The sequence below is a fragment of the Oncorhynchus tshawytscha genome, linkage group LG22 (assembly GCF_018296145.1).
Source record: "Oncorhynchus tshawytscha isolate Ot180627B linkage group LG22, Otsh_v2.0, whole genome shotgun sequence".
Lineage (NCBI taxonomy): Eukaryota > Metazoa > Chordata > Actinopteri > Salmoniformes > Salmonidae > Oncorhynchus > Oncorhynchus tshawytscha.
Window position 1 is genome coordinate 9058380 of NC_056450.1, and position 15073 is coordinate 9073452.

At 43.7% G+C, this 15073-nt stretch overlaps 1 protein-coding gene across 1 annotated transcript; it reads right to left on the bottom strand.

The window, feature by feature from the left end:
• Positions 1-437: 437 nt before the first annotated feature.
• Positions 438-6597, bottom strand: dhh (desert hedgehog signaling molecule). The gene is made up of 3 exons (XM_024383965.2): positions 5551-6597; positions 2138-2399; positions 438-1913 (listed from the first exon to the last, which is right to left on the bottom strand). Exons 1-3 carry the CDS (start codon positions 5860-5862, stop codon positions 1054-1056), a joined length of 1434 nt encoding a protein of 477 aa, XP_024239733.1. The 5' UTR covers positions 5863-6597; the 3' UTR covers positions 438-1053.
• Positions 6598-15073: the final 8476 nt, after the last annotated feature.

Sequence of the window (15073 nt, forward strand, 5' to 3'; positions counted from 1 at the left end):
CTGAAACATGAGGTGATGGCGGCAGAGGAATGGCACGACAATGGGCCTCAGGATCTCGTCACAGTATCGATGTGCATTCAAATTGCCATCGATAAAATGCAATTGTATTCGTTGTCTGTAGCTTATCCCTGCCCATACCATAACCCCACCGCCACCATGGGGCACTCTGTTCAAAACATTAACACCATTCCTGGAGTCAGCATGCAAATTGCACACTTCCTCAAAACATGAGACATCTGTGGCATTGTTGTGTGACAATACTGCACTTTTTAGAGTGGCCTTTTATTGTCCCCCTCCACAAGGTGCACATGTGTAATGACCATGCTGTTTAATCAGCTTCTTGATATGCTACTGCAGTCAGGTGGATGGATTATCTTGGCAAAGGAGAAATACTCACTTAACAGAGATCTAAACAAGTTTGTGCACGAAATTTGAGAGACATTTCTTGGATCTTTTATTTCAGCTCATGAAACATGGGACCAACACATTTACATGTTGCGTTTTATAAATTGCTACATTTATACATTATGATTCAGAAAGTACAAAAAATAAATATTTGATTGTTTCTGGTACATACTCATATTTCCTCATTGTTTTAGAATAATAAAGTATATAGGAAAACCACATTGTCTGTTGACTTATAGATGTTATCTCAATTAGATACATATACAATGGGTTCTTGACAACACACAAACGTTTTATGCTGATGCAGTAGTTATTATGGCGAGTTTGTTTCTCTCAGGAATTAACTTGTGTAAAAGCATTTTATGACCCATTTTAAGCATTACCTTTTCAAGACGAGACGATTCTTCATTCACCATAACCAAACAACCGTTAACACATTTAATGGATGTAAAAGAGGAGGTACAATGTGAATATATAAATACATTACGATGCAAATACCGGTGAGTAAGATGCAAATATGCCCTTTCAGTGCATAAGGTTTAAAATGAGGTTGCAGCAGTAAGAGATGGGGCAAAAGAATATGAGCGTTATAGTGGAAATGTATCTTGGTAGGACACGGTGTAAATGTAACTACAGTGTGTTTTTATATTAGGGATGAAATGTCTCCGGGTCTAGACAGATCTGTCCAAGCCGGTGTAGCAGCCTAGCATACCAGTGCACACTCAGAACTTTATCTGGCACGGAGTCACAGTTCCCTCCCTCAATGTCTCTGTTTCTGGGTACAGAGGTCCAATGACTCTGTCTGTCGGAAGTGTTTGTATTCACATACACGCCTGGGCTGCTGAGGTTCTGATTCCCCCAAACTCTCAGGCTCTTCTGGTGAGTGTTGCAGTGACTGGGCGGTGTCTCCGTGTGCCCTCTCTCTGCTTCTGTGACCTGCGCCCCCTGTGTGCCCTCCCCCCGAACTAGCTGGATGACCGAGAGCAGCAGTCTCAGAGGCCCAAATGCCCAGTGTGCCAGTCTGTGGTCCTCTAGAAGTGCATAGCTGGATGCCAGCACCCCATCCACAAACAGAGTGCCGTGTTCAGTCAGGGGTGCGTAAACTCCCACCCCTTCCTCCTGTGATACCGAAACGACCCGAGATGGTTGTAGTCGACCGTCTGCTCCATGGACGAGTACATAGTCTCCCCGTTTGGCTCTACTGGCGAACCGAGCCTGGTACTCACTGTGGTGGAGTTTGTAATGGGGGGCCAGGAAGACCAGGTGGTGGGGAGTGAGGGCAAGGCGGTGGCCATCTTGTGTGGTCAGGACGAGGAAAGTGGACCTGCTCTCATGGTCCTGGTGTAGCAATAGAAGGACACGGCTGAGGACGACGTGTCCTGACTCAGACAGGGCCAACACTCTGTCTCCAGGCTCCAGGGACGCCAGGGTCTTCTGTCCGCCTCCGGCTACACTCACCCGGGCCCAGGCGGGGAAACAGCCCCCTTTCTCCACTGCCACGGAGTGATCTGAAGGGAGGAATCCAAGTCAATGAAGAAAGGCTTCAGATGACTGAAACACTCTATTTACTTGATGTGATATAATAAGATTCAGATGACTAATGTTATTATATTAATCTTAATCTATAATATATGATTGTGGGGGGGGTGTACATGTTAAAGCAAATCACAGGCAATGTGATGGTGATGTCTGTCGTGTTAAATATGCCGATTATTAGGCCTACTTGACTTACCAGCTTTGACAGAGCAGTGCACATGGTGCTTGGACTCATAGTACACAAAGTCGAAGCCAGCCTCCACAGCCAGCTGGGCTAGCATGCCGTACTTGTCTAGGACGCGGTCCGACGTTGTGATGTCCACGGCCCTCCCCTCATAGTGAAGAGAGTCAGGGGGGTGATGGCCATCCTCATCCCAGGCCTCTGTCACCCTCAGCTTCGTCCCAGGCCAGTGGTTCATCACCGCTATGGCCAGCTTGTTGAGGCAGTCCTTACAGCGCTGAGGGACAGGGAGAGAGGGATGGAGAGGCATTGAAGGAATCAAATATGATACTATTCAATACAATGCTACTGATAAGAGTAAGGGTTTATTTGGAGCAACACTTATATATATATATATATATATATATATATATACTGTATGAGTTTGAAAAATAAACACTGACAGAGTAGAGAATATGCCGTCACAATAACTACAGTGTATATATACTGTATGAGTTTGAAAAATAAACACTGACAGAGTAGAGAATATGCCGTCACAATAACTACAGTGTATATATATACTGCATGTCAATAGTAATTCATTTTCAACATGATTGCTTTCAATTCAATTAGCACTCATATTCTCATGAGAATTACGAGGCTGTTGACAAGTAGTTTCAGCGTAATGTAGATAGCGACTCTAGGACTATCGACATGTATGAAACCCCTTCGAGCTGAGGCAACAGAGACGGGTTGAATCATTCATTAACGGGAGAAATGGAACTGCTTGAGACCGAACGTGGCTGTGAGCCCTCTGTCTACCTCACCCACTGTGACTGTTCACTCAGTCACATTCAACCCCTTGTAAAAGCAATACCAAATAAAACAGCACTTCAGTAACTGACTGTATTCCTATCACCTCTGCCTAGATTATAGAATAACTTTGGTAACGTTTGTCTCCATTGACATCATCAGATTTTCCCCTCCTGTGTTCAGTGGTTGTAAAGGCCATTGCCGCCCTTCTCCAACCTTTCTCAAACAATCAGCATAAGAACACAAAGCTACTGTAGCCATTCTAGAACATTCCTTGGCCTTTTTCTGCAGGGTGAGGGAATAATCAAGGCCGTTCTCTAGTTCAGAAGGTTTTAGTCATGATGTCTTTGTGTCACCTTTGAGACATTTTGATCAGAAATGTGAACATCATGACTCTTACACCCAGTGATGCATACGATATTATGTTTGAATGTCACACAATAGCAGTTTTGTGAGATGTCACGTCAGAGGCTAAAATCTAGGCTCTTACGCATCGGCTCCTGAAAGTCCCAGTTACCAGCGAGTTGGAACAGAGAGGTTTTTTTTAAACCATATTTTAGAACGAGGGAGTCAGAGAGCAAGAGAGATGCTGAACAGCGAGGAGGCCAGGTTCAGACTAAGTGAGAGGGCAGAGAGAGAGAGAGGGGAGGAATGTATGGGGCATGCACTTGAGAGTGTGACAGCCCGAGTGAGAAAAGAACGAGGGACAAAAAACAAACTGGCTACATTTTTCTCGCCATGCCATTGAAGAGAGGCGATTCATTGTTATTGAACTACAATAGTCGGCTTTTCCGACGGTGCCATTACTTCAGCAGGCGAGAATTTTGTATAGGCGACCCCTCTGAGTGTCTAAACCCTACACAAAGAACGTCTTTCACATCTGGTCAGAGAGAGGGGCACATGCACACATACTGTACACACACATGCACACACACGCTGGTCCTCAGACTGGGCATCAGAAGGGTATGCACACACTGGACCACAGATTTCCTTCACAAATACTGTACAATCATTCAAAAAAAGGAAGGAACATAGATTCACATCATACACAACCAGTCAGAAGCCAACAAAGGACTCCAAGCATCACCACACCAGTGTAGAGTAGCCTACTTTGATAAGAAACGTTGTTATGCTCAATTGTGAAGGATGGTATTGACGTTCCTAATGACGGTGCATTTTAAGAAATCTGACAACTAGTTTGAAGATTACAGCAGACCTATTGTACACTTGAAATATCCCACGACCTCTTGTAGCCTATTATTCATCGATTCTCACTTGACATCAGAAGTTGAGAATACAACCAAACGGGGTTCTTCGGGTGTCCCCATAGGAGAACCCTTTGAAGAACACCTTTTGGTTCCAGGTAGAACCCTTTTGGTTCCAGGTAGAATTCTACTTGGAACCAAAATGGGTTCTTCTATGGGGACAGCCGCAGAACCTCTTTGACATCCTTTTTGTCTGGAGAGTCTACCAGCCATTTGAGAGCAATAACAATATGTCTGTTGTTCCACAACCTCCAAATGCCAACATCACACTGTGGCTTCCTTGATATTCTAAAGAGGTCAGCTACAAGATATGAGAGAGGTCTGTGTTCCTGTGACTGTCTCTCAACTTCAGTTCGCCAGTCCTGATAATATTTTAAATGTTCATACTGCATACCTGACGCTAATGTACACTACGCAAGGTTACCTGCCTGGCCTCACCTATGAATCCCTCCTGGTAAGCATACACGGAGCAGGCAAGTGGAACCAGAGGAATCGTTTTATTACCAAGCAACAAAGACTTTGGTTAAAGATTAAGGGGAAATGATCACGAGTTGGAGCGCATTCTCCAGAGAGTCATATTAAATTACATCCTGATTTCCCCCCATCTTATTAAGATAGAGGGGAAGTGTGAATTTTTTTTAAATATTTTAAAAATGGACGCCCGGAACTGGATCTATTTGATGAAAAATAAGTAACTTGTCTAATACAGAGGTCATGACAGTGAAGCCACTATTGGATCAACTTTTCATGAGGTAATTAAAATTGTAAATGTAGGGATGACACACAGATAAACTGAAGTTCATTTAATAACCAGTTTATCAGACTAGAGAAGAGAGCAACACGTACATCGGTGTATACCACCACCTGCTGTAGTTAATCAATCATCCAGTAGGGGGATTTCCCCTATGAGCCTGCCACAGGGAACCAGCTTCCCTGCACTGAAGGAATATCCTCCATCTATGTTATTATGATAGGGACCTACTGGCCTGTCTAATACTAACTACATTACTTTACCAGGGCCGCACAGTCACAAGTGACCAGTGAGTTACAAGGGTCAATGGAAAGTGCACCAAGTGGGTCTGTCACCTTGGAAGTGATCCCACAGTAAATGTAATATAAAATCAAACTTAAACCTGGAGATAATTGAACTAGATTAACCATTACACACTGTCTGAAGTCTGAACCAGTTGTACCTTATACTGACCACACTTACTGTACACACAGTCTTCAACATGGATGAAGTGAAAGGACACCAAGTGGGTCCCATGGGGCACAGAAGTAGTTACAGTTTGTGTACAATCAGACAATTGAACTTGGCTAACCATTACACACACACACTGTCTGAGCCAGTCTCTGAAGAACCAGTCTTACCTTGGTCATGAAGCGGTCAGCAAGGGTTTTCTCCTCATCTTTGAAGATGATATCAGGGTTGTAGTTACACACCAGTTCATTAAAGCGTTCTGAGTTGCGTGTGATCTTGCCCTCTGACCTCCCACTGGCACCCAGGTTGTTCTCAGAAAGTTTGGGGAAGTAGGTCTTGTAAGGCATGGGGGTGAGTTTCCTGGACCTATGGCGGAAGCCGTACCCAGGGCCTGGCCCGCACCCCTGGACCATGGAGCTCCATGTGAAGATGGCGAGCAGGCCAAGCCATGCCAGGCTTACCCACCAGGAGGACACCTTCATTGGGGAGAGTTCTGGGTCTGGGTCCCTAGTATCACTGACCTACCGTGCCCGCTGAGCAAGCCCCGCTTCAGGCACCTGACAGCATTTGAATGATGGTGGTCAAATCTTGGTGGTGGTCCATTCTAGATCATGGGATGTAATGGAGTTATAATGTTTCTATAGAGAAAGTTTGGCCATTATGGATCAGAATCCACACCGAAAGTATGTAAACGAAGTTCTTCTGCAAAACCCATGTTGATCCTTTTAAATTAACTTCATAGTTAATACATTCTCTACTCACTACTGTATTTAAAAAAAAATATCTTTCTAATATAGTTTGTTTTGTTAATTGCTTCTCCTTAATAATTTGACATTTAAACTATTTTCCTTTCCAGAATGTTCATCCTTTTATTCTGTTCACAATTCATGAAAAATAAATAGATCTCATCCTTATCCGTTGTTGGAGGTAGGCTACCTGTTACCAAGCAGGTGTTTCGTGCGTCCAGTCACCCTACCTACTGCCTCTCTCTCCAGTCCCCGGGCACTTCAGTAGCGATGCGCAAACCTGACTCGCACCTCACTTTTGCTTATCTGTGAAATATCTGCCCTGCGAATTCTCAGTGGCGTTCTTTGAACCTCATCCCATGTCTGCCTTCAGCAATGCACCTCGAGAGGTTTTGTCCGTCTACTTGTCTCTCGTGTCTCGTTGAAGCGCTCCTGTCCGCGGTGCCCCAGCCATTGGGTTCTTATTAGTGTGTGGACCAGTTTGCCCTCCCTTCCTATGCGCTCTCCCACTTCGAAAGCACACGCCTCCAATTCAAGTTTACAAGCGATACATGATTAGCCCACTTACGTTATTGCCGGACTTTGTTGTTATACAGTAGGTGTCCGGGATTTTCCCCTCTAGAGGCAGAGATTAAGATAACCTCGTATAGGCCTACGCATTATGGTGATGTTGGTAACTTATTATGTACATTTGTAGAGGTGAACCAGTGGGACTACTAGCCTACTTGTTCAACAACACATTTATCACAGAATCATCGGACAGAAATGACTTAAACAATAAACTAACCATGTATAACTTAATAAAATATACCTTGTTGCACATTTACCCAGTTTTAGATTTGAAGTAAAACTCTGATATGTCTAACTTTCCAACATCAATAAGCATCCTGATATCCCTATAAACTTGATATGCTTTTTGTCCACAGATCATCATTGGAGGGATTCCCCACCACTGTTATCACTCTCTTATTGGTTTATTAAAGCCTAGATGGAAGGCTGAAAGGGCATTATAGTACAGCAGTATTGTACAGAAAGGCTGAGTAAGAGCAGGAGAAAGTCACTCCAGTCCTATATCTGCCACACACACACACACACACACACACACAACTGTCTCTCTCAGACTTCCAGAGTTGCCTTCCTTTGTTTTCTGAGACCCAGGTTGACACTGTGCCCCCCCCCAGCCCTCCTCAGACCCTGAACCCAGCTCACCCAAGACACCGGCCCCAGCCACTGCTAGCTATACCAGCATATTATTTTTATCCATCGCCGAACAATAGCTGGGAGTCATAAAAAGGGGAAAGATACTGTCACAATGAAAAGGGGTGATTAAGAAATGCTAAATGTCAGTATCTCCACGAGTCTCATACCTCTTATTATTTATAGAATATTAAATGAACAGGTTAGAGGTCAGAGGCCATAGTGTGTCATTACCAGATCCTTCCAGCTTCCTGGAAAATTTCCTGAACACTGTTTGCCAGTGGATACATTATACTGGCTGTACAATACTGCTGTACTATAATGCCCTGTGCTGCCTCTAACAATTTAGTCTTTCAGCCTATGACACATTGTGTATGACCCCCATAGATATTGATACATCCCTTTCATGTGCCTCTCATTCTTTCCCGGCATGCAAAAGGTTATTTCAACCAGATACAGAGACATTTTATGTAATAGGTATCAATCACACAGTCACAGGATAATAGTGAATATAGTACAGTTGTGATTTCTCTGAATTGTCAAATGGATATGAGAGACTTAAACTGAGATGATGGAGCTACGGGCCAAGGAGGGAACGCAAGGGACGTTGGTTGGAGAAGATGTTGAAGGAATGGAAGTCAGGGGACTGCCAACTCCATCTTCCTGTCCTTATGATCAACATGGAGGAAAGTCCAGGGCTGGACCGTCTGGGCCGAGACGCGCCTATGAGAAATATCACAGTACATAGTGACAAGTGTAGGGAATGCCACAGTCCGGCTCAATCAAAAGAAGAAACTCCTTTCATATGAACCAAAACAAATCAGCGATATTGATATTGTTTTTTTTTGGGGGGGACGTGGTTGGCAAAAAGAAAAGTGACTTCATCTCATCAGACATTAAAAGGGAGAGGAAGGAAGCAAACATCTGTGTGTTTTGAGATGGAAATAAAGTAATTATTATTCGTTTTTATTTCGGGGGTGGTGGTGGTGCCCCTCCCTCTCTCTATGCCCTCCCTCCTCCTGGCTCTTAACAGGCTCGATCACTCCCCCAGCCCAGTTCAGGATGGGAGTATATGGCTGGGTGAATGGCTGAGTTTCCTGCACAGCCACAGCACAGAAAACGAGATCTTTCCTGCCGGGACGACAGGGTGCGTGTCCCAAATGGCACCTTATTCCCGATGTAGTGCACTACCTTTGTACAAAAGTAGTGCATTATTTAGGGAACCTGGACTATTGTCATTGACTCCCCCCCCCTGCTACTCACTGTTTATCTATGCATAGACCCTTTATGTACAAATGACCTCAACTAACCTGTACCCCCGAACACTGACTCAGTATCGGTACCCCCTGTATATAGCCTCATTGTTGTTATTTGGTATATATTTGTACTTTATTTAGTAAATATTTGATTCTCTATCTTCTTAACTGCATTGTTGGTTAAGAGCTGGTAAATAAGCATTTCACGGTAAGGTACCTGTTGTGTTCGGAGCATGTGACAAATCAAATTTGATTTGGGATTCAACCTGGGTTAGGGACAGACTACAACATCTTTATTTTAATCTCCAATGGGTGTGTTGCACATGGGGCTCACGGTCAAAAACAATCATGTCACATTGTCACGTTTTTCTGGTTTGCGTGAAGCTATTAGTAATTCAGGAAAATACTTCCTCAAACATAACTTTGTTTGTGATGTCGTCTAGTTACTGTAAAGCAGCAGCAGTTATGTTGTCTGAACAATGCTGGCTTTGACATCTTAAAGAAGTGTTGGTCTTGTCTCTTGAGCTGAACAGACACTGTCTGAGGAAGTGGATCCTGCAGAGGCCGTTGGGAGGGGTGTGTACTTGTGTGTGTGTGTGTCAGCCAGCGTTTGGGGGGGAAGTCAAGGAGCTGACACTGTACTCCCTGGCCCCCTCGTTAAAACTGAATCACCACCCTGTCATACTGTCTCTCACCCTTGTCTGTTATCAGTGCAGGAAGAGGCAGGGTGGTGTGTGCGTGTGTGTGTGTGTGTGTGTGTAGGAGAGCAAGAAAGAAAGGGCTGCTACAGTGAAGCTGGATTTCTGTGTGTAAACTGGATGCCCTTCACCTTAAAGAACCCACTAATCACAGTGTATTTGTCAAGCAACGCGTGGTCAGGTGTCATGTGTACATAAACATGTTTAAGGCCCCGATTCAAAAATGATCAAGCATTCACCGGGTAGCTGGTGTTTTGGGCAGATTTTGGGCAGAGCGGCTGATGCTGTGTCTATTGTCACAAAGCCTCCCCCGAAGTTCAGAACGAGAAAGTGTAGGCTATATAGAAATAATGACACTTCAAATTGAAAATCATATAATAAGGATTTATATTGGCCGAATCAACATTCCATTGTTTGAACTTGTAACAAGGATGCATGGGGTTATTACTAATGCCATTCATGGCAGCCAATGGACATGTCCACAATAGGTATAACGCTGGGAGCCGTTTGCTGATTTCACAGCTCCTAAGCTGTTTTAGTTGTTTTTACTTAGGCAATGAATCTGCTATGCAGTTGTTGGTTAAGGCAGAACTGATCTATCCCTTCAAGCCAAGATTCTTTTTAACAAGTAAATTTGGATAGCCATGCTTGCTTTTCCCTCATGTTGGTGCTAGCAAGCATGCTAGGTAGTGCTAAGTATCAGCTGCCAATCCAGTAGGGTCTGGAAACTATAGTGAGCGTCGATTGACATGTTGCGATTGACCAGAGTATTTGAATAAAAGTTAAGCTTATTCCAACTTTGGTCCCCCCCGGTTCACATCTCCCCAGGGTTCCCCACCCACTTCGCTTTCTTCATTGAAAATGAATGGGCTTCCATTGTGTCATTGCCCCCAATGTGCTATGTGAATCTCTTGTTTGAGTCCAGGTTTCAGCACAGTTCCTCCACTCACTGTAGATGCAGTGCATTCGGAAAGTTCAGACCTCTTGACGTTTTCCACATTTTGTTACGTTCCAGCCTTATTCTAAAATTCATTAAAATAATTTTCCTCAATCTACACACAATACCCCATAACGACAAAGCGAAAACAGGTTATAATTTTTTCACATTTAAAAATAAAAACAGATACCTTATGGAAATAAGTATTCAGACTCTTTGCTATGAGACTCTAAATTGAGGTCAGGTGCATCTTGCTTCTATTGATCATTCTTGAAATGTTTCTACAACTTGATTCGAATCTACCTGTGGTAAACTCAATTGATTGGACATGATTTGGAAAGGTCCCACAGTTGACAGTGCATGTCAGAGCAAAATCAAGCCATGAGGTCGAAGGAATTGTATGTAGAGCTCCGAGACAGGATTGTGTCGAGGCACAGATCTGGGAAAGGGTCCCCAAAAATGTTTGCAGCATTGAAGCTCCAAGAACAGTGGCCTCCATTTTTAAATGAAGAAGTTTGGAACTACCGAGACACTTTCTAGAGCTGACCGCCTGGCCAAACTGAGCAATCGGGAGAGAAGGGCCTTGGTAAGGGAGTTGACCAAGAACCCAAAGGTCACTGACAGAGCTCCAGAGTTCCTCTGTGTAGATGGGAGAACCTTCCAGAAGGACAACCATCTCTGCAGCACTTCACAAATAAGGCCTTTATGGTAGAGTGACCAGACAAAAGCCACTCTTCAGTAAGGCACATGACAGCCCGCTTGGAGTTTGCCAAAAGGAACCTAAAGGACTCTCAGACCATGATAAACAAGATTATCTGGTCTGATGAAACCAACATTGAACTCTTAAACCTGTATACCAAGCGTCACGTCTGGAAGAAACCTGGCACCATACCTACGGGGAAGCATGGTGGTGACAGCATCATGCTTTGGGGATGTTTTTCAGCGGCAGGGACTGGAAGACTAGTGAGGATCGAGGGAAAGATGAACGGAGCAAAGTACAGAGATTTTTGATGAAAACCGTCTCGAGAGCACTCAGGACTTCAAGACTGGGGCGAAGGTTCACTTTCCAACAGGACAACGACCCTAAGCACACAGCCAAGACAATGCAGGAGTGGCTTCGGGACAAGTCTCTAAATGTCCTTCAGTGGCCCAGCCAGAGCCCAGACTTGAACCTGATTGGACATCTCTGGAGAGACTTGAAAATAGCTGTGCAGCAACGCTCCCCATCCAACCTGACCGAGCTTGACTGGGTCTTCAGAAATAAAAATGGGAGAAATTCCCCAAATACAGGTGTGCCAAGCCTGTAGCATTATACCTAAGAAAACTTGAGGCTGTAATTGCTGCCAAAAGGTGCTTCAACAAAGTACTGAGTAAAGAGTCTTAATACTTATGTAAATGTGATAGCAAATATATATTAAAAAGTTTTAAAGTCTTTAAAATGTGTTTCTTTGTCATTATGGGGTGTAAATTGATGTAAAAAAACAACAATTTAATCAATTTTAGAAAAAGGCTCGTGGAAAATGTCAAGGGGTCTAAATACTTTACAAATGCACTATACACACACACACACACACACACACACACACACACACACACACACACACACACACACACAGGTGTACGCAAGCACACAAACACATACACTATAGTTACATACTTTGTTGGGACTTGATGCTACAGCAGACTGGACAATAGCAGGCCAGGGTGGAACTTCCTGGCCCAAACAAACAGGTCGGAGATCATGCATACTTCTATAACAATAAGTCATATAGAGCTCTATCTATACCTGATACTATACCAGTTGCAGCTGTCCTCCACACCATACAGTAGGCCTATGTATGACCACACTCTACACAGCTTCATCGTTTAGATCGCTGACATCAAGCAAGGTGTCCCCTTGAATGAGTTGGTTGCTACCCACCTCAAGGGTTCTGTCATTCTAAAGGCTGGTTTACCCAGGCAGAGATTTAAGCCTAGTTCTGGACTGAAAAAAAAAACATTTAAAAAACATACTCAATGGTGAATCTTTAACTTTGTAGTCCAAGACTAGGCTGAATCAGGGTCCTGAGTATTTACTGTGTGTAACGTCAGTCCACTTCTACTAGATGCTCATGTGTTTTACTGATGGTTTATGGACGTATATATGGATCAGAGGCCTGCCTGCCCGCCAGTCCAGTGTGTGAAGGAAGTGTGCCGCGAGTGTGCTCGCAGGGTGAGGGTCCGCCTGCCGCCAGTCCAGCCGTGGCAAACGGACAGTGTGACCGCCATTATCAGTTGATTAGCATGAAAGTCTCGCCTTTTCCTGTGAGCAGCTCTGTGTGTCGCCAGTCAGCTAACAGCGGGAAGAATAGAACCCTAATGCACTTTGGCACGCACATCAAACGGCCGGCTGTCAGGAAAGCTAATCTCTCTCCCCCCTTCATTCTTGTGTTTTGACAATAAAGATAGCCTATCTTATCCCGTTATACACGCTGCCCGTCTCCCCACTCCTGTTTTGTCTCCGATATGGTCCTATGGATGCTGAACTAGCAGTCAAATGCTGTGTATTTAGTTACATTACTGAACGTGACACTTCTTTGATTGCAGAGCCACTGCAACAGGGATGGGCAACTTTGATGAGAGTGGGGGCCACAAAAACACATGAAGGGGTGCAGTTGCTCACGGGTCTGCGTACCAACATCAACCCCTCCCACCCCATAGCTGACAAAACTAAATGGGGGGCCCCACGGCTGGTAATTCAACCACGATAAAACATTTTAGATTGCTACATTTGTTTAGAAAGCTGGCCGCTAAACTATGCGAGCTGACATGGGCTAATTGTGTATCAGTGACTGACAGAGAAACTGATGACGCACAACCACATTTCAAAATTGCACCTTTTGTGTTCTACCATTCTAACTTGCAACAGTAAGTTGAGACCCCAACTGGGCAGCCCCTGCACTACGGTATCAAGGCTCTTTATTTTCCTGTTGGGAGGTGCTATTCTAACGTCACACGTTTCAGTGGAATCAAGGTTGAGACAGTCAACTTACCTCCAAGTAATTTATTTGTTTATTTTTATTTTTTAAGTAAGCTCTGGGTGGGTGGCGACACAAATTAGAGAATAAAAGTGAAATCCGCACCCTCTTCTCTCCAGTGAATTTTTAGGAGCAGCGTTGCAACCACCAACCTTTGACCCATGAACCTTCATTACAACTAAAACCAACTGCCAGGTATTTAGACTAGAGAAAAACACTAAAACATACAGACAGTACTACAATATCAAACTTCCTCAGTGTTTCAGTAAATAACAAACTAGTATTTCAACAAAGAATTGGGTGAGTCCAGACCTAGACCTCATGGCATAGTTCTTGCTGTGTTTGTTTACACATAAGGTGAGGTTTAAGTTCAGGGTCAATGGCAACATGTTCAGTGGAGCGCATAGTTCAGTGCATTACAAACACAAAGGCTATATGCATGTCAGATGCACAATTATTGGCACCCTTGATAAAGATCAGCCAAAACAACAAATACGGCGCAATGTAGTTCATTATTGTATAGTCTTATTTGATCATTTTTAATCAAGGGTGCCAATAATTATGGACCTGACTGTACACTGAACAAAATAACACCTGTTCTTTCTGTGACAGACTGACCAGGTGAAAGCTATGATCCCTTGTTGATGTCACTTGTTAAATACACTTCAAAATCAGTGTTGAAGGGGAGAGATGTTACATTTTTAAGCCTCGACACAATCGAGACATGGATTGTGTGTGTGCCATCCAGAGGGTGAATGGGCAAGACAAAATGGAAGTGCCTTTGAACGAGGTATGGTAGTAGGTGCCAGGCGCACCAGTTTGTCAAAAACCGCAACGCTGCTTGGTTTTTCCACTCAGGTTTCCCGTGTGTATCAAGAACGGTCCACCACCCAACAGGACATCCAGCCAATTTGACACAACTGTGGGAAGCATTGGAGTCAACATGGGCCAGCATCCCTGTGAAACGCTTTCTACACCATGTGGATTCCAATATCAGGAAGGTATGCTTAAACCCTTTTATACACTCAGTGTATATGTATCGCAACCATATGGAGAGAAAATGGTTCTCTAGAGTCCAGGATAGAGAATTGTTTGTTTCCATTTCTAGACTAGCACTTATCAGAATGTTTAATCTAGACTATAATAGTACCAAATTGTCCAACATTTTCATAGCTCAATTGAAAGGCGTTAACATGTGATCTTTGCAGGAACACTTAGAGCATTGATCTGGTTGCTTTCCTTCTCTGCCAGTTGTTCCAAGTTATGACATTGTAATACAAAATCCCAATTATCAAATCCTTTCAATATCCTAGAATTAAGAATCTTAACGCAGCAACTCAAAACGCCTTATTGTGACGAACAAGAGTTGCCATTACTTGTGGCTTTGCAACAATTTCACTAGTCTAGGTTGCACATTCACTAAATTAATTAGGTTAAGTGTGTGTGGGGGGGAAGAAGGGGGTCAATGAAATGTGAACAGAACAAGTGGATGCACAGACAGACTCCCACACAAACACCCAGAACAAACCTAATTAATATCAATCCTGTATTCATTAACTGACATGTCTCGGTGGCGTGTGTGCCTACAACCCACAGGGCACACCAAGCCTCTGATATGTACTGTAAGTAGCATTACGGGGACATTTAGACTTTAAACTCCCTTTTAGCAGAGGAAAAGGCAACACAAAAACAAAAAGACAGCTCATTTAAAAAACATCAAACAAAAGAAAACAAGAAAAAGAAACGCAAACAAAAATCAAGGAGTAATGAATCAGAACCGGGTTCTTTTTCTGCCTCCAAAAGAGGAAATGAATAATATGCCAGGAAAACAGATGGAAGAAA

What these genes read in the sequence shown, in the direction of transcription:
- dhh (XM_024383965.2), bottom strand. Translation starts at nt 5,862, where the DNA reads ATGAAGGTGTCCTCCTGGTGGGTAAGCCTGGCATGGCTTGGCCTGCTC. An exon ending in CTGACCGCTTCATGACCAAG is followed by an intron (nt 2,400 to 5,550) that starts GTAAGACTGGTT and finishes CCTGTCCCTCAG; the next exon opens with CGCTGTAAGGACTGCCTCAA. An exon ending in GCACTGCTCTGTCAAAGCTG is followed by an intron (nt 1,914 to 2,137) that starts GTAAGTCAAGTA and finishes TCCTCCCTTCAG; the next exon opens with ATCACTCCGTGGCAGTGGAG.